At 33.5% G+C, this 27,923-nt stretch overlaps 1 protein-coding gene across 2 annotated transcripts in view; it reads left to right on the forward strand.

The window, feature by feature from the left end:
• The window catches only part of LOC123566437 (growth hormone secretagogue receptor type 1-like), a 108,613-nt gene that overhangs the window by 25,931 nt on the left and 54,759 nt on the right, over positions 1–27,923 (forward strand). The window contains exon 2 of one of the 2 annotated variants that reach the window (XM_045360539.2): positions 11,725–11,877. In XM_045360539.2, coding sequence (XP_045216474.2) covers positions 11,816–11,877 — 62 coding nt within the window. In that variant the 5' untranslated portion in view covers positions 11,725–11,815. Of the gene's footprint in view, positions 1–11,724; positions 11,878–21,994; positions 22,290–27,923 lie in introns of those variants that run through there. The other variant, XM_045360538.2, reaches the window with a different exon arrangement.

Below are 27,923 nucleotides of genomic sequence, written 5' to 3' on the forward strand. Positions count from 1 at the left end.
ATACTATTTGCAAAATGGATACTGGTTATTAATCTCGCAGATCAATGCTTTAGCAAGCACTCTGTAATACTTATTAATTGGTCTATATCATGTTTATCTAATGTACAGATTATTTCTTCTCTTTAACAAAGTCTTAATTATATTATTTATACATAAATATTTCCCTTACCTGTCTTATCCCTATATTTCAACACGATTCGTTTGATAGGGCTTGTGGTCATTGTCAGTCTGGAAGTATGGCAAGGATACTGTTTGGTGTATTTATCATTATTCTGGTTAGGAACTGTACAAGAAAATATAATAGTATCAGAAGTTAACAACTTGTAAAAATTCAGTATTCACTTCATAGTATTGCTGTCATTTTTCAATCTGGTTACTGCATAATTATGTTTATATTTAAACCTCTTTTACTGAGTCGGTGTATTAGAGGTAATAAAATGTTCTACATCTCTAAGCCACCTAGCGTCGGAGTACAAGTGTGCGTGCGTACATGCGTGAACATAGGTATTTACCAAATGGACTTCATTCTAAAAAGATAACCAGAAAATCTCACAACATTGAATCCAAGTACAGGGACATTTACAGACGCCACATGGCAGTTCAGTAATATTCTTGAGGCTTGCTAGGTTGAGCATTAGTACTCTGATCTCAACATTGTCGGTAATCGAAACGAAGATAAGGTTGAAATTATACGTGATGCCTCAAACAACTAGATACTGTTTTAATTTTCAAATGTCTACCACTGTAACATTCTTGGAAAATTTTATCAATAATCCGACGGTTCTTAATTAAGACAATGTCAAAATTAATTGGTAGAACAGGAAGCTGGTGTTTCGCTAGCATCTGTAGGTTCAAAACCAGTTTTTCAATCAAACACTGTGAACATATAATTGTTATAATTACTGTTCTAACAGAAAATTTAGAGCCAAAATGTTTTTAACCATAAGAAATAGACAGATTGTTGGAAAGTTTCTGTAACAATGAACAATATGAGCCGTGCCATGGGAAAACCAACATAGAGACTTTGCGACCAGCATGGATCCAGACCAGCCTGCGCATCCGAGCAGTCTGGTCAGGGTCCATGCTGTTCGCTGACGGTTTCTCTAATTACAACGGGCTTTAAAGCGACATCATGGATACTGACTAGACTGCGCGGATGCGAAGCTGGTCTGGATCCATGCTGGTCGCAAAGCCACTATGTTAGTTTTCTCATGGTGCGGCTCATATATTGTCGGCATTTTGTAACGGATGGGAATTTCAAGATAACATGTGCAGGCTGTCATATTGATCACAAAAGACGTATATATATATGTTATTGCATTTTTCACTTAAAGTATAAATGGATGCTAAAACATTTGAAATCAGCGTGCAATACATGTTGTTTTATGACATGCGTTGCCAAACAGCAAGAATTTCCTCTTTTTATGCCCCCGAAGGGAGGCATATAGTTTTTGAACCGTCTGTCAGTCTGTCCGCAATTTTCGTGTCCGGTCCATATCTTTGTCATCGATGGATGGATTTTCAAATAACTTGGCATGAATGTGTAACACAGTAAGACGACATGTCGCGCACAAGACCCAGGTCCGTAGCTCAAAGGTCAAGGTCACACTTAGACGTTAAAGGTCATTTTTCATGATAGTGCATTCGTGTCCGGTCCATATCTTTGTCATCCATGGATGGATTTTCAAATAACTTGGCATGAATGTGTACCACAGTAAGACGACGTGTCGCGCGCAAGATCCAGGTCCGTAGCTCAAAGGTCAAGGTCACACTTAGACGTTAAAGGTCATTTTTCATGATAGTGCATTCGTGTCCGGTCCATATCTTTGTCATCCATGGATGGATTTTCAAATAACTTGGCATGAATGTGTACCGAGTAAGACGTCGTGTCACGCGCAAGACCCAGGTCCGTAGCTCAAAAGTCAAGGTCACACTTAGACGTTAAAGGTCATATTTCATGATAGTGCAATGATGGGCGTGTCCGGTCCATATCTTTGTCATTCATGCATGGATTTTAAAATTATTGGGCATGAATGTGTACCACAGTAAGACGACGTGTCGCGCGCAAGACCCAGGTCCATAGGTCAAAGGTCCTAAACTCTAACATCGGCCATAACTATTCATTCAAAGTACCATCGGGGCATGTGTCATTCTATGGAGACAGCTCTTGTTTCATATTTGTTTAGATGCATGGAGTCGATGGACAGAAACGAGATTTGAATATTGATAGATAAATATAGTTTAATATTTTCAAATTTGAAAATGGCAAAATTCAGCCACCAGAGTAACAAATTTTACAAAAAAAACTAGGGGACTTGATTGTTTTCATTATTGTTTCATGCATTACGAATCCAGAAACAATTACGATAGGGAGACTACTCGAGAATTTTTATAATCCTCTAAGGTTTCGTCATGTGAACAGAGTACAACGCTATATTGGGTACATGTAGTTAAATAAACTGTATTGCGTTTTATTCAGGTCAGACAAAGCAAGAGCATGTAAGGTTTTAAAACAAAAAGCTAACCTTCGTGAAAAAATGTTACATTGTTTATAGTATATATATATAGTATAGGTGGATATATTTTTTCCCGTCACCTTTTTAAAATTTCCATTTCATTTCATGTGAGTTGCCTTTTCATTACTTCTTTAGTGTGGGTTTTAACCACTTTTGAGTTAAAACTTACGCCTGCAGTAATTGTCTGTCACCTTCCTATGTTTTAATTAAGGAATTAAAATGAAAACAGTTGTTTTAGGCCACATGACCCAAAGTAGGGAAGGCGGAGATTTACTCAGGCTTCGTTCGTTAAAAAAAAGTTGACATGAAACTTCGTTAGAATTTACTTTATATATATTTTTGGATATAACTGCATGCATTACATTTATTAAATAATTAAGTTACTAGTTCCATTGCCTTTCAATAACTTTTCATGCATTGTCTTGCGAGATTTTACTAAAGCTAGTCCGAAGCATCCTTATATCATAAAAAGGTCAATAAACATTAACAGTTGCCTCTAAATTGTGTAGTAAGACTGTTAAAATGAGGCTGAAATTTCCTAACGGGACTTTGTTCATTCTTCTTTTAATGAGGCAAATTACTTTCGAAAAGGTCGAATATACACTGTTATTGTTTACCCAAACATAATTTCATACAGAGATAAATAGCATGTTACATTAAAAGAAATGTCCATAGAAATGTGAAAACTTTAAAGGCTTTTCATTTCACGATTTTGTAATTCGAGAATATTTAAAATATGTGTAAAACCACTTTAAAATTTGCATTTTCAAATGTTTTGTTTTGAGTCCATTTTTAACGTAACGTAAACTTCCAGCTTTAAAAGGGAAAAAGAATCATGTTTCGAATAGAAGAGCCAATACTAGATATTGTTTTTAGGCACTTCTTTCAAAGTTACACCAAATACACATCAGTCGCATAATATATAACGGATTTATCTTGCATTGTCATCGAAGTATAAATGGAATACAGACACGATAAGAATTGCATGGCAACATTATTAATTGTTTAGCAAAAAGCGTTTATTTTCTAGTATTTTGTTAAATGTGTTATATTTTGATAATTGTGGATACAGTTTATGTTTTGTGAGTATAGTTATAACTATTTTTTGCTTTGATAATGCTCCATTTTCATAAGTATTTAAAACACGCTATAAATTTACACATAGTATGTCACATTAATCAAATTTAAATATTTTGCTCAAATTTCATAAACCTTCACGAGTATTTAAACATGAAATAAACATTTTAGGTTAAAATATTAAACAATAAATATATCATTTGTACTGCCTGCAAAACAGGCAATTTTTAATAAATTACTATTAATCAATGGCATGCATACGATTTCAGTTGCCTTTTAGTTATCAGTTCGAAATATCGAGATACGTAAGTCGAAAGTTTGACTCGCGTATCTCGAAATTATGAGTTTTTAACTCTAAATTTTCGTTTGTTTTTCGGCTTTTTATCCACACAATTTGAAAGTCTTACTGTCTATCAAAGACCAAAAAATGTTATTGGGCTGTTTTCATTGATTCTGGAAGTACAAATGTGGATTCATTCAACTACACTTTATACACAGCTTGTAAGGACTTGAACATATACTACAGTACACCAATCTATGATTTACTCTAGCCTTTAAAGATACTTCAGATTTCAAACTGTATCAAGATTTATACTTACATTTATTTACACGTATAGTAAACTTCGGTGGTAAAGTGCTCGCATGAGGTCAAAAACCTTCTAGATATGGTGAAAGTAGTGACACATTGAAGTATATATAAGTTCTGGCAGTAACTGCTCAAATTTTATGGCCTTTCCTTGATATCTAGAGACACAGTGTTTTCATGTACCTGATCCTGATTGTACGTGTGCGCTTGATTACACATCATATTCATGTAGGGTATGTCTATATTTCCTTGCCATATGAACTCAAACTGAGTCGAAAAACTTCTAGACTTAAACGTGATTATTTCTGAGCGAACGTTGTCCGGTCACTTTACACTTGTGTACACTATGGAAGTTAGTAACTCGAAACTTGAAAATTCAAGCTTACTAATTCGAAATATTGAAGTACGTATCTTGAAATTCCTACCTAGTAACTCGAAATGTGTACGAAATAACTCGAAATTTCAAGTCAATGTGTCGAACTATTGAGACAATGAATAATATGCACCTGGCAATAATGCTCTGCCGAACATGCAGCCTCACATACAGTTCGTTTTATATTTAGCCAAACTAAATGAGCATTTTCTGCATTGATGGCGAACTTCGAATGATAAATACATATAAATAGAAAATCCTACACTGATAGCTTATATCTGATGTATATAAAAGAATCAAATATGCATAAACTTAAAAACAAGTATGTGTTAAATTCTGGATTCTGTTACGTATTGTTTGACGAATGAAGTTATTTATGTTCCAATTATATAGGATGGTTGGCAGATTTGAGAAAGTTTTTATTTCCCTTGGTAATAAAGTATTGGCTTATCAACCAATGTTGGCAATATGGCCCTGCTGCCACTTTACCTTTAGGCTAAATTACTCGTCTTGCCATCATAAAATGAGTGATTTAAATAGCCTGCTTTTCGCTGAAAGATTATTAACGTGAATTTTCTGAAAGATGTTACTATAGTATCCCTTAAATTACTTTAGATCTTATAATTTTTCAGCTGAAGCATTTGTTTTAATAGTAGTAAGTTAACATAGGCTTACTGTGTGGTGACCGTAAAAATGCCGTACTTCACTTGAACTCGTATGTATTATATATTCAGACAAAAGTCTGCTATTATTTTGCTTGGTTGAGTGCTGTGCTTCTAACGGATCTTCTTTTAAAATTTATACATATTGCAGTAATAAACTTGTGATTACGTCATAATTGTATTACTGGTCAGGAACAAAGCAGCAAGGGTTTGTTCGGTTACAGTAGTCATGCTGTGCTCGGTCAATACAGGAGACACAGGCTGATTTAGATTCCGGTAATAATAATTTACGGCAAGTCATTCACAGATGACAATACTGCGTTCAAATACACGCTATTGCTCAGACTGTGACACATTGCTTTGCCTCATGTCCTGTCATTTAGATAGCAGACAGCTAACTCAGATTTAAATTATTTTGGATTCCCCACTGGATTAGCGCTGGTGTATCTTTGCTCAATTAAGGTGTCACCATAAATGCTGTTGTTAGTAAGAATGGAAATATCTTTTATCTAAGACATTCATTTATACTTTTTTTGTTTTTTAGAAGACATTTTTTATATCCTTCTTTAAATATCGCACACTTTAACAAGTACATAAGTATTCTTATTTGTAAATAATATAAATATTGATGATACTATTTGCAAAATGGATACTGGTTATTAAACAGACAGAAAACTATGATCTTTGTTACTCCTAACAGCATAAATTTATTCAGTTACTTTTATACTTCGAAATGAAGTATTAAATGGTCATCTTCCTTTTATAATTAGAATATGATCAAACGAGTTTTAACAAGTGTCGTTCCTAATGTAGAGATGCTGTTCATGATACCTCACAGGCAAAATTTGAGATAATACACTGCCTCGTACCTAGGTTTCTTTGTATTAGTCTGGTTAGTTAAATCGAAACATAATTACTTTTATTTGATGAAGCCCGTCTCACAGATCAATACTTTAGCAAACCCTCTATAATACTTATTAATTGGTGTTTCTCATCGACCTTAATCATTGTCTTGGATATTATCATGTTTATCTAATGTACAGAATATTTCTTCTCTTTAACAAAGTCTTCGGTTATGTTACTTATACATAAATAATTCCCTTACCCATCTTATCCTTATATTACCACACAATGCCTTTGTTTTGATAGGGCTTGTGGTCATTGTCAATCTGGAAGTATGGAAGAGCATACTGTTTGGTGTATGCTATTTATTATTATTATGGTAAAGAATTGTACAAGAAAATATAAAAGTATCAGCAGTTTTTCAGGATGAACTTCATAGTATTGCTGTCATTTTTCAAACTGGTTACTGCATATGGTCAGGAAGTTGTGATATAGCTCCATGATATGATTATAATCAAACCTCTTTTACTGAGTGGGTTTATGAGAGGTAATGAAATGTTCTACACCTATCGTCGAAGTGAAAGCGTGCGTGCGTACATGCATGGAAATAAAAATAACCAGACAATCTTACAACACTGAATCCAAGTACCGGGAGATATTTACAGACGACACACACGGCAGTTCAGTAATATTCTGAGACTTGGGGAATGCCAACTTTATTTTAAAAAATGACTGTAACATATATAATTGCTTGTTTGAGCATTAGTACTATGATCTCAACATTGTCGGTAATACGTGATGCCCCAAACAACTGGATACTGTTTTAATTTGCAAATGTCTAGTACTGTAACATTCTTGGATAATTTAATCAATAAACCGACGGTTCTTAATCAAGAATATGTCAAAAATTAATTGGTAGAACAAGAAGCTAGTGTTTCGCTAGTATCTGTAGGTTCAAAACCAGTTTTTCAATCAAACACTGCGAACATATTGCTATAATTACTGTTGTAGTAGTTAATTTAGAGCCAAAATGTCTTTAACCGTAAGAAATAGACGGATTGTTGGAAAGTTTCTGTAACAGTGAACAATATATTGTTGGCATTTTGTAACGGATTGGATTTTGAAGATAAAATATGCAGGCTGCCATAAAACGTATGAAGTTCCTGGGCAGTTTTTATATCACATTTATCATTAAACAAAACATACTGCTTACTGTTATGAAAAGCGTATTCTCTTTGACTTTATAGAATTGCACAGAACACACTTTTTCTCATTTCTTATAAATGCACCGAAAATGAATGCGATGCATTATCGTATCACTTACATTTAAAGATGTACGAGCGCTTTTAATGCAAGATGTACAATGGGGTAAGGGTCGGTAATTTTAAATCTCTATGACAGTAGATCAGGTTTGGTTCTGATATTTTTCTGACTGATATATATAATGATAAGCTACAACTGAAAGTTTTCAACATAGCACTTCATATTTTCAGGAAATATAAATTAAAAAAGAACTAAAAATTTAAAAAAATCATCAGTTTTTAAACACTTTTTTTTTCTAAATAAATCTCTTAGATGCACGGTTACCCCAACGTTTTTTTTTTCATTTCCATTTTGAAGCATTTTTGCTGCAAGATATTTTTAAAATCTTAAAGGGGACTATGCAACATTTGGCAACAGTTCTTATTAGAAAGAACTAGGTGAAACATTAACACTAACGAAGAAAGTATCAAAATCGGACTGAACACAAAACAAAAAAAATGGCCATTGGAATACCATCTATGTACTTAAATGGAAGTCATTTTGGACACAGTGATATCATAATGTTTTCCTTATATGGGCATTGCCATATATGGAAATTAGTGAATAACAACTAAGAGAAACATATTGTGTTGGACATAGTATAATATGAACCTTAGTTTATATGTAAAAGTGTATACATTCACTTTAAGCTCCATGTGTAAAGTGTATACCTTCACTTTAAGCTCCATGTTCAATAGTATTTTACATAATATTGCCATAAATACAATATTTGGTTATGTCATATAAGGAAAGGGCAATAAGGTAACTGTGCCTAAAATGGCTGCCATTTTATTAATTGATAATATTCAAATTGCCATATCTTTTTTGTCTGTAGTCCTATTCTCGTATATATTTTCGCCAGTTTATAGTATTTATTAAAATCTTTCTAAATATTTACATTGTCAAATGTTGAATATTCCCCTTTAACGAACTGTTTTTGTAGATCTAAATACGTTTATTCCATTGAAAATAAAGTGGGTGGAGTAATTATGTCAGCATGTAAAAATAAAAGATATTTGTTAGTGACATTTATGGATATACAGCACTGATATCACATTGTATTCAATGTAACCGGTAAGACCTGAAATCCCTATTATAAGAAATGTTTCTTATCAAATATCACACAATTTTCATTTCTATTTTCAAGAAAGATGTAATACCAAACAAATGCCAAGTTTCATTGTGAAATTTCGAGATTTTAGAGAAATATAGAAATTTAATAGAAGCCACCCCCTACCAATTTACTGGGCTAAATTTTGGCCCTATGGTCCTTTTATTGTATATTTTGGTAAAAGTTTCACTCGTTTGCATTATGTTTCACTTGGATTCTGAAATATCATTCATTCCGTCAGGAATAAGACCCAGAAGGATGCATTTTGTGCATTTTCTGACATTCTGGAGACAAAATATTAGCTTTTTAATCCCAGAAATCGCTGCTGAATAGGCGCATCTACTCAAAATATAGTCAAAATTCAAAAATTTTCAAATTTCACTATTATTTTGCATTGGAAACGCCCTTTTATATCATATACAACCGATCTATGACTATTAAGACTAATTGCGATGTGTTTCCAGAAAGTCTTATTTCAGCTCTTATAGGTTAAAGGTCAGTAATTCAAATCCTTCTTTGTTTCATATAAAAAACGGCAACTTCAGGTCGTCTTTACGTATCTTTAGAGAACATCACTTTTTCCTACACCTATTTTTCATGGAAGTTCTATCACAAATTAACGAAAAAAAATGAAAAGAAAATAGGGGGTTATGCAGTTCATAGTGAAATGCCAGTCAGCTGTGGCCTGCTACCCTAAAAATGGCGCATATTTGCTCTCGTCCGCGCAATAAACACCTACTCCCGGTTTCGATCTGCAAAACTTGACATGTGGGGTGTATGAACATGAAAACCATCTCATTTTATGCAGAATGTATTCTAGTAGTGAAAAATAGTGATTAAAGCACTCGTTCTACACGAATTTGCGCAAAAAAAATGGGAAAATTAGGATCTATTTATTATGGACTTCTTTCGACTACACCACGGAAGCACATTTTCGACCGAATAACTGACCTTATTCCTATAACATTTAGTTGGATATCATAATATATAATATTATGTTTTATACGGTACCAGCATTTTTTTCAATTTTACAAATTTTCAGAAATGCCTAAACAGTAAGTGAAGATAATGCCCTATAAAAGTAAAACGAGTTCTGTAACTTGTGCTTTTTCTTATCTTATTTGTCTTAGAAACTAATGTTCCTCAAGCTCTCAGAGCATGAAAAAATAACGTCAGAAAAACAACCCCGATCCTACATCCTTAAAGAAATTATAACTTCAGTAAAACTTTCAAAGGGAAGGGATATGCATGATTTTAATCAAAATCGTCCTTAAAATTTCAAAAAAAAAAAAAAAAAAAATCAAAGAATATGCCAAAAGTAGTTACAGAACATCAGTTTAAATCGTTAGCTGTTTGAAAGTAGTAAGACATACACCCTAAAAATGTCGACATTAAGAGAAAATTTGGAAGAAATAATACCGTTATAAGAAACGACTTTCTTATAAAACGAAACATTTACTCGTAAAAACGAACTAGTAAGTCATCATAACGAGAAAATCTCCTGGCTACATGATACGGGTAATTGATTTCCATCACATTGCTTTGTTCCGCAAAATAGTCTAGATAGAGTATTCCTTACAATTTCGTCTTGAAATTGGCTCATGAAATATAATCTTTAAGTAATTTGAAAATGCACATTTTTGCCTGATGCCGTTTTCGTTTATTTTGTACATGGCTCGGAAACATTTTTTTCTTTTAGAAATTCAACATAATTTTATGTTTTTTATGCCTGATAACTTTTTAGAATTTTCAACCAATACCACGTAAGTGAGGATTTTGTTCAAACACCCGACTTCCTATTTGATCTACCGAAGCCTTTTTCATCACATCGCTATGTTCCTCAAAACTGTCTGTGTTTAGTCTAGATAGAGAATTCCTTACAAATCCGTCTGGCAATTGGCACGAGAAATCTAAAGATGTTTATCTAATAATATATTCGTGTTCCTCATGCCAGCTTTAGGTTTCAAAAGTTTAAATGTTTCACATACATGGCAAAAAAAATCTGGTAATTTGAAAATGAACATTTCTGTCGTTTTATAACGAACGAGGTATCTCCGTACATGGCTCGGAAACATTTTTCTTGTCTTTTAGAAATTTTATAAATGAATCTTTATGCCTGATAATTTTTTTAGATTTTCATACACAGCGTTTCTACGTACATGGCGTGAAAATATTTGATGACGGGTCCATACGTGGGATACCATTTCAGGTTTTTCGTAGAAAAGTTCTTTACGTAAATGGGCGGGAAAAAATTAATTCAGAAATTTGGCAATGAACACATCTGTGCCAAATTGGAATTTAAGAATTTTCATAGACGGCGTACGTAGTCGGGAAAATCTATTTCTTATGGAAGTTGAAAAAAAATTCTTCTGGAAGTAATGCCGGAAATGGTTATTTAACATTGTTAGAATAATAAAAAAAAACTTTTGACTGTCAAAGGAGGCAATTATTACTTTATGATAATTGACTTCTTAAAGAGGTGTAAGAATAACTGTGTAATTTGTGATGGGAAGATCTTTTTAGACGATAAATATACTAAGAAAAAAATGAACAAGACCACACTGCACTGGAAAATTGTTATTAAAGAGCATTAGTTTTAAAAGCTTTGTAGTTTACAGTCGGCTCCAGTCGGCTTGCAAAAATGTTTAAATTCAGGTTTTTATCTATGTGCTCTGTTTTATTGCATGTTTCATTATGGATAGAGAAAACACTTGCAGAAAACGTGCAAAGCACGCTGTTCTGACGCGTGCAAAATCATCAAAAAGTTGTGCCAAAACGGCATTCTCTATCAGTTTATGTTAATTGCTACGCATATTTCATATATACAGTATAAAAAAACCCACACAACTTTTACGTACGTATGGTTAAATAGTTCATTAGTTGCAAGATTAACCAAACAGGATGAGAATTGAACCAACCAAAGTCCGACAAAACATATTGTCTGTTGATCCTTTTGCATGACTTGCACTATATTGAAAAACAAATCCCACTCATTAGATACAAAGTAGGGCATACTAACATATATAAAGAGAATGTGGAGTTAAGACATAATCAGACTTGCATCGAGCATTGCGAAAAATTTAATTATTGAGTATTCTAGTTGCAGATACACGCATCGCCGAAGTCATCTAAAACGAAATATCTTATGGTCACTGCACTGTTAGTTCGGGTCGTTTTCGGCAAGTAAAGAGCTCTCTTTTACATTTATTTCCGTCTGGAATAAAAAATAAAGCCTATTTTTTGTGTATTTCCAGAGATGATCAGAAGACGAAATAGCGCACAGTTTTTGACGCGGAACAAGTAAGAGTATTCGAAAGGTGAAAGCTGCGTCTTGTGAGCCACGTCATGTCGGACACTAACGATATCGAACAGGATGCCGAGTTGGCAAGACTTCTATTCCTACTCAGGTACTTCAGTTTAAATGATTTTATATTGTGGTTTAATTGTGGATAAGCTTCAAGCAAATAGAAATCAAAATTGGAAAATTCTGGCATCTTTGACTGAAAACTTGATTTGACGGGTATTTTATTGACTTCAATATTGCCTTCTGTACTTAAATGTTTTGACATTGGTAATGAGTCACATATTTCTCAATTTAACAACAACAACAACAACAACAACAACAAAAATAACACCAAACAGCAGCAGCAGAAGCAGCAGCAGCAGCAGCAGCAGCAACAACAACAATACTAATCAAAACTGGCAAAGTTACTAAGCACACATGACTGAAACCTTTGCGTCACAAATCCCCATGGCAGTTTTCTGATCTATGAATTTAGGACATACACGCAAGTTTGTAATTGATTTGTGCCAGTTTTCGTCGTCCTCATAACTTATCCAGGTTCATACAAACTAACTACTCAGAATCATGCTGTTTGTTGAGGTTAAATTTGTTTTCTAATTGCATAATATTGTTCTGTTGAGTATCTAATGATGTCGCCATTTTTCAAAATTTATACTACATTAAGAACTATAAAAGCGTCTAAACTCACATTTTAAATGGTCCTTTTCCCGACCCGCTTTGAGTAGGATTTTTGTTTGAGTACAACGAAAAAGACCGAGAATTTCAATATCTGTTATTAGTTGATTTTCTTGTTTTCTGTGCAAGTTTGGTAAAACATAAATCGAGCACAAGTTAAAACCGTTACTGAACCTATATCACCCTACATCTTTTTGTGAACTTAAATCGAAAGGTCCGTCGTTTATATGACTGAAAAATTGTTGAAAAAGACGTTAAACCCGAACACTCACTAAATCGAAAGGTAAATGTTATTGCGGTTTCCATATGATAGAGTTCCGCCTTTGCTAGTGGACGTGAGTGGTATTGTACGTTGCAATGCCGACAGATTCAATCAAACTGATTCAGCTATTGTTTTGCTTACTTCCCTTCTTTGCTTTCAAAGTATCGTCTTTTATTCTACAACATCAGAAACAGATATGACTTTTGCTTTTACCTGAACAATCATGACAGTACCTTCCTTGACTGCCTCGTGAATCGTGAAGTCTCGTGTCTGGTGAATCAGGATAGTCTCTTTCCTGATGAATCATGACAGTATCTTCTCTGATGAACAGTGAAGTTACTTTGCTCGTGAATCGTGAACTATCTTCTCTGGTGAATCGTGGCAGTCTCTTTTCTGGTGAATCGTATCAGTGTCATCTCTGGTGATTCATGACAATCTTTCCTCTTGTGAATCACGACAGCCTTTTCTCTGATGAATCATATTCTTACACTCACACGATGGCAATAAATTCCGTGTTATATGACCTCTGTAAATGTTAAACGACCAAGATAAACTTTAATGTCTTAACATATGTTAATAAACACAAAGGCGCTGATAGGCCTCGTAAAATTGTTGTAAGTTATTAATCTTACGTTTGTTGTAATGATACTCCATATTTTCAAACCATGTCCAAGTGAAGACTCCTAGAGAACGTTAAAACTCATAGAGAATGAAGGGTTCTCGCTAATGGCATATTTTATCTCTCCATGAATTAGATTCAGACAGTTTGAAGAGATTTTAACATCCTCTTAATAACATTTTCTGTTATAACCTTGCAGCATGTTTCTTTGATTGTGTAAAGCGGACTTTTTATAAAATGAGCCGTGCCATGAAAAACCCAACATAGTGGGTTTGCGACCAGCATGGATCCAGACCAGCCTGCGCAGATCCATGCTGTTCGCTTTCAAAGCCTATTGCAATTACAGAAACTGTTAGCGAACAGCATGGATCCTGACCAGACTGCGCGGATGCGCAGGCTGGTCTGGATCCATGCTGGTCGCAAACCCACTATGTTGATTTTCTCATGGCGCGGCTCAAATGTTGTTTTAGAATATCAGCATGACAGGATGTAGTCATGTAACTTTTAACATTATTCTGGTCCATTTCGACGGGGTCACTTTATGAAATGTAGGATATTGATATGAAACAGAAAACACACGAAAAATCGTGCATGGAAGACTTTGTTTATCTTGATTTTGCAAGCCCAAGAACTGACTAACCAAAGAAGATTTTTTTCCAAATGAAAGTAGATGAAGATGGGGTCAATGGTGTATCGGTATATATGCCATAGTGTATTTCAGTTATTCGTTTCAAAACCAGGCTAATTTTCTCAAAAGTACTTTTCTTTTCGGGTGTTATAGGTTGTGTGTATCTCTCGACCTGTTGAAGTCCGTCACTTATTTAGCAGATTATGATAGTTGTGAAAAACAAAGGATAGGAAAGACACATGTCGAATAACATTATCTAAATCAAAACTTAGATTCAAGTAAGAACTGTGTGTGGCTAATATTTCCAGGAGAGTGTGTGCTCTTAGCCATTAGCCTCGGGGCAAAGGTGACCATTCGCGTAACAAATTTGATCAGTTTGGTCTTTAATTAAATAGAGATATATAAAGTTTTCAAAAGTTTCAAAGTTTTTATTTTCATTAAACCAGAAGGTCATAGACCCATGTGGTACATGGTACGCTATATATACATGGCAACAGTGAACATTTAATTCATAACACAATAAACAAATGATTCGTATAACAATTGGCAACATCTTCAACAATTCATGTATATGTATGCTTCAATCTGACAAGACAAAGAGATTCATCAAAGATTTAAATGTTTCCGTATTAACGTAAACGCCTATTAGGTGTCAAAAGAAGTACACAAAATGATTTTATTTATGGTGAATTAGGTCGGATGCCTCTACAAAATATGAGATATTATAATATTATTAAATTTTGGATTAAAATATTACATACGGATTGTAAAAAATATATAAGAAAAGTGTACACTATGTTATATCAAGATACTTTAAATTATCCTTATAGAAAAAACTGGTGTTCTTTGATAAAAAATTTACTGTGTTTGTTGGGTTTATAAGTAAATCAATTTTGTGAAAGCGAGTTATCTTTTTAAATAAATCTTGTTTTCATACTTTTTGCTCCCAACACATGCTGAAAATGTACATCCTTTTTTTCGGATAATCTCACTTCAATTTCAACATTGCGTGCTGTGTGAGAAGAGCTGTCAAAACCTGCTGTAAAACAATCGGTCAAAGGCAAACAAACTTAATTGAACAATTTTGTACACGTTTATCACATTTTAAGCAAAAGTATTCTTTTTAATTCAGAACTTGTCTTTTACGAATTCAAAATCATTGACTTTCTTAAAGCTAAATTTGATTATAGATGTTTAAAATGGTTAGTTTACATACAATTCTCTAATTAATAGCCTTTGTTTACCCGGTGTAACAAAGTTTGCAATCTGCCAAACGTGAGTTTGTACGAAGTAAATATATTTTATCTCGGCTATTAATTGGAAATCGAGATCTATTTTCAGGACGTAGTTAGTTTTACTTACTAGATTTGCAAGTGTATGCAACTAATTGGGATAAAATAGTTTTCGAATCAGTGTGCTATATCAACGTAGTTATGACGTAATTCTGTTTTATATTCATATTAAGAAGTGAACTAAATAATAAATTATGTCATAAGAAAGCAATAAAAAACGCTTAAAGCAACCACGGATATGCATGAAACAGGACCCAAGGACAAAATGTCGGATTTAGAAAATAATATGTCGGATGCTAAAATTGCAAAGCTTCTTGCAATAATAAGGTTAGTCAAAGAGGAAGTACGTTTTTCTTTAAATGTTTATAAAAATTTTAGTAAGGGTTATATTATATACATGCATAGTCTATTTTACGTGCAGAGCTGTACGTACGATGAATGTCAAAATGAATCATTGTAATAAACAAGACTTGAAACCAGGTAAAATATATTGCGCCATAAAGTGCTTAATTAATCGTATATTCATATTAAGGAAGTTATTTTATGTCCTTAATTTGTGTCATTCAAATTTAAATTAAAGAAACCAGATTACATGTTCAGCGCTTAGTAGATGTTTAAATACGATCGGCCTTCTATTCCTCAATGCTCTTTTAGTACTTTGTATGAGTGCAAAACTATTTGATACTACATATTCTCCAAAGCGGCTATCGAAAAATCCAGGAGGGGAGGTCTGGTCGTGAACAGTAGTCAGTACAACTGAAAATAAACATGTACGCGTATGTGAAACAACATTACAAATCACTTACCGGAAAATGTTCTGACAGTGGTAGACTGGTAGCTAGTATTTTGTAAACAATGTCAAGTTCCATAAATGATGCACACTAACAGAGCTAGAATTCGGACTCTATATGAGTTTTAAAAGTATATGTAAGAGATCCAGTTTGAAATTGAAGTTGATTAGGAATGTGTACTTTACATAATATAATGAAAATATGGTTTTAGAATATCTTTGCTGGAAATAAGGGCAAGAGTATTTATTATCCCTTACGCGGATGAACATAGTTTTCGCATAGTCCACGTGTTCGTCCGTCCGTCAGTCTTTAGCTTGGTAACGCAACTGTAGGTCACGGGTGTGAGTGTTTGTATAAGTCTTAAGTTGACAAGAGTGTTGGTTCTAAATTTTATTAAACACATTAGTTTTGGTGATATCTATATTAAAGAAAATTTACTTAAATAAATGTAAATTGTCTATGTTGAGAGGAGGAGGATTCCTATAAATGTGGATAAATATTTACATTACACCAGAGTCATTGCCCTTTCGTTTTTGTTTTTGTTTGTCCATCCAATGTCATTTCTTTGTAAGTTTTAGTTACACTTAATTACCTGCAGCCTGGAATATTGGAAAGCAACAAGTAGTGTAGCACATGTGTGTTTTCACGTGACTTTTTACCGATATGTGATTTGCTTATCAAATTCATAGAACGTCGTTTTTGCAATATAGCTGGCATAGATAATTTTCAGGCAAACATTTATTAATAATATTAAAAAAAATCAGGTTTGGGTACTGTTTTAGATATTGTTTATAAACACTTGCAAAACATATTTCCTACATTAAAGCGTAATGGTATAATAAAAAAACCAAGCACGCTATTCACCCATACGTTACTTTTGAGGCTGAGTGGTCACACATTCATCAATAACAGTTTCTGGTCTGTATAACTTCTGGCCGCAGGAAATCTTTTGACTTGTAGATAATTGGTATGGGAGTTTTTATATCCTGAAAGGTTTGTCCCTTTGAACGTTGTTAGAGAAATTTAATACGACCAGAGTTATTGTCCGTGATTTTTTTAAATTTCGGAATAACTGAAGAAAAAATTGAAGAAATATTTCCATTACGTTTATTTAATAATGATTAACATTTAATTGATTGATACATAAAAAATTAATTAATGGTTTCCAATCTGTAATAATTTTGGTACATTATATGAGGTTAATAATGATGAGAACCGGAAAACATCTGCCCAAACGACTACCAGAAACCAAATAAAACTATATTTCAATGATTAAAAAGATATTGACTTAGGGATTTTTGATTTTTTTTTCACGACATATGTTGGTATTTTACAACCCTAGCATCACTTGCGAAGAAAGCGGTCATTGACAATTAATTCAAGCGTCACTTTCAAAAACGTATATAAAGGAATTTTGCGGGGATTTTATTATCCAACATACCCGGTATGAGGCAGTAAGCGCGAAGCCGGACCAGTAAGAGTATCATACATCCTCATTAGACATTTACATAGGTACCAAATAGTTTTGTAGGACCAGTTTAGAGGGAATAAAATGGTCTCATGAACAGCTGTTCACTTTAGGAAATATCAGCCATATTGATGATGTCCATCAAATCAAACATTAGTTTTGGGGATAAAATAATAAAGATGGTACCACAATAGAGCTGAGCCTCTGACCTTTTATTCCCAGTGGTATATAACTTAATAAGCTAATTGCATACTTATGGATTTAAATGACAATATTATAAGAACAAAATTTTGTTAAAAATAACATTTTGTAATTTTAAACCAATTTTGATGTACCAAACAATTTGAATCTGGTTTAATGTCACCCAGTATTTTCTAAGTATTTTTATACTAAAATATAAAGAGTGTAATCTACATTGAAAATGTTAAAGTTTATTTGCATAATTAGTAGCAGTTTACTTAAATAAAATTGAAAGAAGTGTGTAATGGAAATCAAATTTATTTTGTTTTGGGTTTCTAAAAAATGTTCAGGAAAACTGTAGATATGGTTGCCTGTTCAACTCTCCTTGTCCCCCGCCCCCTCAGCATATAAAACGCATTTTTTGCGAATGTATCAAACTGATCGAATGTCCAACGGCGTGTATTGTGGAGAAGCCGAGGAATAGTTATGAAATTAGTTTCATAACTTGATAAACTTTACGAAAAGCAGATGTATATAGTCTTATCACTGGAAAAACTTTACGAAATGCATATTTAGTCTACATTATCTAATTTAATACATGAACAGTGAATGTTTAAACGTCTAGTTGTTAGTATAAAGCATAATATTTCCCTGTAAATTGCAATATCGTACATACATACATACATTATTGATTTCACCGCCATAACGAGATGGAATATATTACGAAAAGGAAATAGTAATTGTTAACATTAGTAGGAAAACTATATTTTAAACAGCAATGGATGTAAATTAAACAGATCCGAATGATTTAGAAGGTAAAATGTCGGATGCGAAAATGATTAAACTTCTTGCCATACTACGGTAAGTCAACATGGAAGTTTACTTCCATTTATAATTATAAGATAGTAGCCATGCTAACATGATATTATATATGCAAAGTTGAAAATGCAATGAACTAAGATAATTAACCAACATAGTGCACTTGCGACCAGCATGGACCCAGACCAGCCTGCGTATCCGCGCAGTCTGGTCAGGATCCATGCTGTTCGCTAACGGTTTCTCTAATCGCAAAATACTTTGACAGCAAACAGCATGGGCAGATGCGCAGGCTGGTCTGGATCCATGCTGGTAGCAAATGCACTATGTTGGTTTTCTCATTGTGCGGCTGATGATAACGAACGTAATAATCGTTTTTGTAGCTAACTACGGTTTTACTTCACATCTGTTGCAACCGTCTGTATAATCAGAGAGGAGGATATAAAAATGCTGTCTGCCTGCCCAGAGCATGAAATAAATATCGATAGCTAAAAATGTGAGAAAGTGCAGTAGGCATAAACAATAACTCTGTTTTGAAGAGTGTTCAAATAAACTTTCTTGTATTTTTATAAAGAAATTTTTCATTTACTGAAAGGAGTAATTATCATAGGCTACAATGCGAGGACTTGCAGATCTCAGGAACCATAACTCTGTCTGTAATATCCAGTGTCTGAATTATTTCCAATTTGTTCTAAATTTTCCCACTGTGTTTTTGAACATTTTTTATAAAATATCTCCTTTTCATTTAAGTTGTGTTTGAATTAATTAGTTGCATTTTAACTACTGGCGGAAATAGATACGAAATTACCACGATAAAAGATGGTAAAGAGAAGAAGTGGCTAGTACAAGAACAATAGTGTGTTAACTTTTGCCCTTTTTATATTGAATTTTCATTTTCTGTCTGCAATCAGTTTTCATTTATTAAAACTTCGTATTGAAGGAAGTGCGAAGCGCAAGAACCATTACACCGTCTTGAATAGTCTTTACTTGTTCTCAACGTTAACGCTACTTAAAATTTAATGTGATATTTCTGAATAACATATATCGGAAGTGAAAACCATAAGTTCAGATTCAACAACTATTGATATATTCGCACTTTCATAATAAAAGCGGCGTCGGGGGTTTTGGGATGTGACTGGTCCTCAAATTGCATTGTTGTTAAAATACATGTATCCTGCAACAGCTTTTAGAAAGTTCAAAATATTCTTCTCAAAAGACAGTTACATCATCGCATCAACAAGTGGCAGACTTTTCTAACAATATTCATATTAATGTTTCCTCCAGAGTATCTGCTTTCGTGTCGGTTGATCGGTTAATAAAGTACCCCTGTATCTATGGGCATATAATAAATCCAAAGAATTGGTACTTCTTCTTTTATTCTCGTAATTTGAAACCTCAGCACAAGCACTTTTGACTTGGGTCAAAAATACCCATAACTGTATTTCTAAATGTTGTTGTAATCTTGCGTTTTGATATTAACGTATAAAAACACTTAAGCTAGAAGTACTTTGACAGAACCGATTTATAAAATAAAAGACATTACTGCAAATCTGTACTCTGGTTAGTTATAAACAGTCATTTTTCTTGGCTGTTTGAAGAATGTCTGTCTGAGCAGACTGTTCTATACACTTCTTCGAAAACTATGCCGTCAGTACTCACAGAAGTAACTTAATACCTAACTATTAAAGTTTTTTTATTCATTTTTACACACTAATGTGGTCCTACCCGTTCATATAATGATAACAGTATTAAGTACATGTAGTTCTGACCGACTTTCAACACGTCTGTTGCTGGCAATATATTCACTTGTCGTGGCTATTTCTTAGATACTAAGGTCAGCGAAGGTGTAAGTCATAAATGAATATTTTTTACCATCAGTTCTTATATACTTATATACTTTCAGTATGCCGTCATTAACAAATTATTATGGTCATTGTGGACTATTTTTGACTTACGGATTTGAATTGTAGTAGTGCTCAGTATTTATGGGCTTATTTGTTTCTTATCGTTATGAGGTATAAAACACACAATCTCAGTATTGATCACAGTAAATATTCAAAAGAATAGCTTTGTAATAGCTTACAAAAAGAAATATGACTAAACAGCCTTTCATAAAATAAAGTATTTTCGGTTAATGACAGCACCGTCCGGTATGAACACAATTCCTTTAGCTTATCTTCAATCTATCAGACATTCTGCATGAAATATCACAAATTCAGTAAAATGTCAAAGGAATATGTTGGTTTCTCATCGTAAATCAGTAGCTACAGCGTATTAGTATTGAGTAATCACTACGTTTGTCTTCCCGTCTGTGATCAGTTGAAAGGTATACATTGGGAAGATATAATTGCAATTTTTAATGGCGGTGCAGGACTTTTAAGAGATCATTCATGTAATTTTGATTTAGAATTTAGAGCTTGGGTTACAAAATAAGGTTGATAACAAAACACCTAAATCCTATCACAGGGTGGCTAACCCACTTTACTTTTTAGTATCGTACATACGGGGAACATCGCTTGATTCATATAGTATTTTGTTTGTAATTTCCTTGTTATTTGATGAATTTTAATAATATAAAAAGCGTCGAAGTCAGAAAAAAGAGTGATTTCTTTGGCGCAAAACGTCTGCCAGACTTTGTCAGTAGTGTCCTAAACACTTCACCCAAATTCCAGTGTGTACATTTGTTACACATTTGGTACGTGAGAAAAACATTAGGGTGAATTAAAAAATATCAAGAATGTCTAGCAGACGCTTTGCGGTGAGGGGAGTATCCATTTTCCTTTCTTCGTCCGAATTCAGTGTGTACATTTGCTGCTAATTTTGTCCGTGAGAAAAACATTTGGGCGAATTTTTAGAAAAGTAAATGTATCAAGAATGTTTGGCAGACACTTTGTGATGAGGAAAGTACCCATTTTCCTTTCTTCGACGCTTTTTTTCTCTTCTTATTAACCTTTGTCAAGGAATGGGGAAATTATAAGAAAAATATAACCTGAATCGAGCGTTTCCCCCGTGTGTACGATACCGAAAGGTCACGTTGGCTGGCCGCCCTGTATCATATCTAGAAATTTTTGTAATAGAACATGGTAACGTTAATTAGATATTGCATATCTACTTTCTATATCGACTGTCCAGGTCATAGACAAATTATTAATGTCTTCGATTAGTGCAATATAAGTAGACCTGAGGGTTCTCCCTCTTTCCTCATCTGCCATTCTTGTGGCGTCATTCATAGCCTTAGAATCAGTATTTTCACTAATCTCTTATAGAGGCTATATCATTAATGTCTGTAGATAGGATAAGTCTTGTAAATGGCATTTATAGTATGTTCCTTATTTATACCAAATGAAAAGTATGGTATTGTCTAAACGCTTGTATTATAAACATTAAAGTTAGTGCACCAGCTTATATTCGTTGTTTACCAAGTATAATCATTATTGCAATCAGCTGTACGTGAGTATGTAAAAGTAAATACACTTAATCTAGGTTAAAAGATCTATTTTCACGACGCAGTCAATTTACTTAATAGATTTACGAAACGCTTTTTAGTGTTAGTTACTAATTGTGAGAAACAAGCTGCCGTACCAGTGTGCTCTATCATAGTATTAATTGGTGGCCAGTTGTGACGCAATTCTATTCTAGTGGATGCATTACCTAATAACAAAGCAATAAGGAAAATGCTTAAAGCAACCACGGATATAAATGAAACAGATCCAAGGGACAAAATGTCGGATTTAGAAGATAATATGTCAGATGCGAAAATTGCAAAACTTTTGGCTATTTTACGGTAAGTCGAAGAGAATGTATTTTATATTCAAACATTTATAAGCACTTTGATAAAAGTTATTTCATATACAAGCACAGTCTATTTTATATGTAAAGATAGATATGATTAAATCATTTTAGTCTACAGCGCTTTAAACTAGGTTCATTGATATCAGTTACAGCGTAAGATTTATATGAGGAAGTTTAAATCGCTAACTCTTGTCATTTGCTTTCAATAATTTTCAGCACGTCTATCACAAAAAATATCTGATATGGCAACAAACGCTAAATAGATAATTAGATACGGTCCGTTGCTCTTTGAGTCTTTATTAAAACAATGTCATTGGTGTTTATAAGCTCTCTTATATCATAATGATACCTTCTGCAAAGGAAACATTAAAGTCAGTTTTATATATAAAAACAAATTATACTCGTATACAAATACAATTATACAACTATGCATAAAGCCATATGAAACAACAGACTACATACTTCAACTGCCGGTAAAAATTCTGAAAATGATTAAGAATTAATTACATTGTAGACTAAGGGCGTCAAATGACCCAAATTAACTAAAACAAAAAAGAGCTACTAGTATAGTACTGCAAGCAAAACTCTTGGAAGAAAATGTAAAAATGAAGCTAAATTTTAGTAATATTTTCTTTGAATCTGAAGTTGATATGGAAAGTGTAAATCAAAATCCGGTCAATATTCTGAAAATGACTGAGAACTAATTACATTGTAGACTTCTAATTAAACGTAAGGCCACAAATGGCACACATTATCTGAAAAAGAACGATAATACTGCAAGCAAAACTCCTTGGAAAAAAGTGAAACATCATTGGTTAAAATGAAGCTATATATGTTGTAGTAATATTTTCCTTTATTCTGAAGTTGATATGGAATGTGTAAGTTATGTAAAATAGTAAATCAAATTCCGGTAAATATTTTGAAAATGGTTAAGAATTATTACATTGTAGACTTCTAATTTATCATAAGGGCAACAAATGACCCACACTATCTAAAAAGAACTTATATACTGCAAGCAAATTTCTTGAAAGAAACTGTAAAATATCACTGGTTAAAAATGAAGCTATGTTATAATAATATTTTCTTTGGGTCTGAAGTTGATATGGAATGTGTACGTTATATAAAATAATGGTGCTGGAATTAACGTCGTTCGACGCGACGTTCGAAATTTGGAAACTATTAGTCACATTGAGTTGATATTTGGCGTGAGTGCATCTTGGTGCTCCGTCTTCAGACAGCTGTTGAGTACATTGGTGTAATTATGCCTTAGATTGACCGTAATTTTATGTCTACTTTTAACTAATGTTAGAGCCTTTCTACACGGGAAGTGATTTTATTTACATTGTGTTGTCTAACTTGTTGAAAATAGGGTAAGTGCGAGGTTGGCATGCCCTTAACGCGTTTAAACCCCCAAGTTTCCTTTATATAGGTTACTGGCCGTTCCAAGGCGGTGCTCCTATTTTCAACTTGTTTTCTGTCGGTCTTGTATCTTTTGTTGCGTATGTTGTCTTGTTTATTGTAAGCGTTTCTTTCCTCTTTCTCCTCATTACTCCCATCGACCCTTCTTTCCCCTTGCATTAGCGCTCCGTTGCTTTTGCACCCCCTCTCGTTCTGTTATGAGTAAGTTATCATGCCTACCTTAATTTTGGCTGCTGGCCATCCTTAGGCAGTGCCCGACTGTTGTTTTTTTTCCTGCTTATGAATGTGCGTGTCTTAGGCGGTGCCCAACAGTATTGTTATATCTTACTTGTCTGTTCTGTTTGTTAATCTGTGTATGTTAGTTATGTGTATGTATGTTTGTCTGTTGTACGTATGTACGGAAGCCTGTATGGGGCACCCTTATGATGGGATGATGTCGTCTATGTTGAGTTGCACAACACAACAAGTCGTCAAAAATGTGCCGAAAAACCTCTATACACCACATCATGTTGTCTTAAGATATGTCAACGTGTCGAGTTATTAAATCCCGACAAAATAACATTTTGAATATGTCAACTTGAAGTAACATGCCTGCCGACATTCTTCATGCCGACATACGGTATACAACGAAACAAGTTGTCAAAAAGCATGACAAGCAACCTCTGTAGATATGTCAACTTGTCGTGTTATTTAAGCAACTCTGCAACGTTATTATACCGACAAAATGATATGTTGTATATGTGAACTTGTTGTATGTTGGCAGGAATGTTACTAAAAGTCGACATATACAATATATTATTTTGTCGGCATAATTATGTTGTAAAATTGCATTAATAACACGACAAGTTGACATATCTACATAGGTTTGTTATCATGCTTTCTGACAACCTGTTGCGTTGTATTCTGTATGTCGACATAAAGTATGTCGGCATGCATGTTACTTGAAGTCGACATATATAACATGTTATTTTGTCGGGATTTAATAACTCGATATGTTGACATATTGTAAGACAACATGTCGTGGTGTATAGAGTTTTTTTTGTCATAATTTCGACGGCTTGTTGTGATGTGCTTCTCGAAAGAGACGACATCATCCCATCATCAGGGTGCCCCATACAGGCTTCCGTACGTATGTCTCTGCGCTGCAGTGGTTTACGTTGTAGGGTAACTGTGATTAAGGAACGTAGCATTCCTCCTTGTTCCACTTCCCCCTTCCATCTCTTTTTCTACCCCTGCCCTTCCCCCAAATATTTTTCTGTATTTTACATAACATTAAAAAGTACTTGTTGGATTTCTGAAGCAACTCGTCTATAATATTTTTCCGTTACAGCTTCTTTTTTGTTGTTGGACTGCTTTGCAAATGCGTGGCTCTATAGCTGTGTTTGGGGTGCTCAATGCTTCCGGGAAATCTTCTTCTTGTATCAGTCAAAGCTCATGGTGTCGGTACCTTGTAAATTTTCTGAAGAAAAATCATGTTTGTATGTCTAGAGTTATTGTCCCTAATTTTGTTGAATCGTTTTTTCTTTCTGTTTACTAATAATTTTATTAAAGTAAATTAACTTTAGTTATATCATAATGTTATACAAATACTGTCAAATATTAAAACATATCAGAGTTGTTGCCTTTATCATTTTTTGTGTGATTGTTGGTCAAGCTTATTACATTATTTAGTTTGAGTTATTTTCCAAGTTTCTTTTCCTGCAAAAGTTGCTACAATAAAGTTGGTATGACCAGAGTTATAGACCCTGATTTTGGGTAAAACGCATGATTGTTGATAACATAGTCATAGCGTGTAATCTTATAATTATTTACATGTTTACATTCATAATGATTTTTGTTAAGAAAAAAAAACAACAATATTTATTTTCGTATGAACGACATTCGGTGCAATAGTATCAAAGGCGATAATAAAATAAACATATATTTGCGTTCCATGGGGTTAGATCGCCAAAGTAAACAGTAGCTATCTTGATCCAAAAAAAGTAATTTGCCCTGTAAATTTATTTATAAGTATACTGATTTGTCTAGTGTGACTCGTGTTATATATATTTTCATACTAGTAATCCGTTATTAAACAACAGGAGTCAGGCTATCGAAACTCGAACAAAAAGTATATTACGAAAGATTTCTTACGCGACAGATACACATGCATGGGGTTATTAAATTCAGATTGGAAATGCGCTGCCCCCTTGGCAGTTCGTCTGTGAATTAATGAGAGACATGATACATTTGTCATTTTTATCATTTTGACTGAAGAATCGCGAACTATTTTTATACATTGGATTTCCCCGCGGACCGAACCAGACAGAAGTTTGTCATATATAGGTTACTGATTTAGTAATGCTTATGATTGTTTGTTCAGATTTTATTACGTTCTGTAAAGTGCATTCTTTCTATGGATGTATAATTTCTTCGATTCATTAATATAAAATTGTAAAAATGTTTTTCTGTTGATAGAAAACGGGCAACTCCATTTTGAATATAGAATGTATGCAGCAGTAAACTTTTGGGATTCTTTGTCTATATTGATAGTTAAACTTTACATCGCTAACGGATACATTTGCACACAGATTTCGTTATATTTCTACCAATAATTCCTTATTGTCTTCTGTAAGTTTGTTTACATTACCTTCGTAATGCGTCAGAGCTGTATTTCTTGCAACCATGAACGCCTTTAGGTAGCGGACCAATAAGGTAATGACAGTTGGCAAATTCTTTGCGAAAGCTTATTCCCCGTTTCCGATTTCGTCATTTCCGGCTGGTACAAAAAGTCGTGTGTTTGTTTGCAGAAGAATACAGTTTCCAATTTCGGCATTTTCCGGCTGGTACGAAAAATCATGTTTGTTTGCGCTATATCAACAGCCGAGGAATACCGAATTAGACTTCGAAGATAACGTATTAGCACGGAAATTACCGATCGTCATTACGGGCCTCTCACCTTCACAAGATGCATTGTAAATGAAAAATCTGATTATCTCCATACGAGTCTGCTTGCTGGTTCTCAGTTATCTTGCACAGATTCCATCATCATCAGTTTTATCCTATAAATTTCGCAGACGTGCTTTGTATTAAGTACAGTATGTGAGTGTTCAAACAAAACCTTATGAACCATAAACATTATAAAGCACATTCAGTCACAAGGTATTCAGCTGAAATTCCTCCTGGAATAACCATTTTAAGTAAAAAAAAAATCGTTTACAATTTAAGTAAGTAATCTTGAAAATTTAATATCAAGTACATGTACTAGTATTTTAAATCAGCAGTCATTCATTGCGAGTCTACTTACTGAGCGAAGACAATTCCTTGTAACAATATCCAAGGTGTAATTTTTGACCATGCATTACTTATTCAAATATTAATGAAACCGCATTAAGGATAAACGTTTTTCCTTTTGATATTGAATAAATAATTGCGCCTTATTGTTATAACCTGACAAATATTGGATTTAAATTTGATTCTGACGCTTCAGGTTGTAGGAACAAATGATCTCAGACGGATCTGGAAGTTATTTGTGGAAGCGTCATAATTATCACCTGTTGGAGTTTAACATCATAGTTATTAAATCCGTGAAACTTTTATGAAAATACCAGTTTATTGTTACATAGTAATTGTTTCATATCAGATTGGATTGAATTTCCTTTTTATCTATCTTTGGAAAATACTCAGTAGGCACATTTCGTAAAATATATTTTGTCAAAACTGAACAGGATTTGCATGTTTGCAAAGAGGACAAAATTTACATTTCCTATTTAAAATTATTGTTATCGAAATATTGTGTTTTCATTTTATCCTGTCTATATATATACTTCTTTTATCTTAAAGAATGATCGTAAAATCAGCGGAACGTTACTATGAAAACAAATATATGTATCAAGGTTAATATCTTATATGGGTGAGAAAGCACATTTGCTTTAATGATGTTTTTCAATTACTTTAAAATAAAGAATAAAAATAGAGAAAACACTGTGACACCGTCATATTTGTGTTAATATCTATTACATTGACATACGATCAGTCGTGAAGTCTCCGAAACAGTTATTATATACTATTCAATATTAATAACGAAACATAAATAATACAAAAGATGGATTACATAACCAATGAATAGTGAATGGTAGTAAAATTGAAAATATGTTTAAAACAAACATGGATATAAATGAAATAGATAACAAATATTTGGATTTAGAAGACAATGTGTCAGATGCTA

Source organism: Mercenaria mercenaria, chromosome 8, assembly GCF_021730395.1.
Source record: "Mercenaria mercenaria strain notata chromosome 8, MADL_Memer_1, whole genome shotgun sequence".
NCBI lineage: Eukaryota > Metazoa > Mollusca > Bivalvia > Venerida > Veneridae > Mercenaria > Mercenaria mercenaria.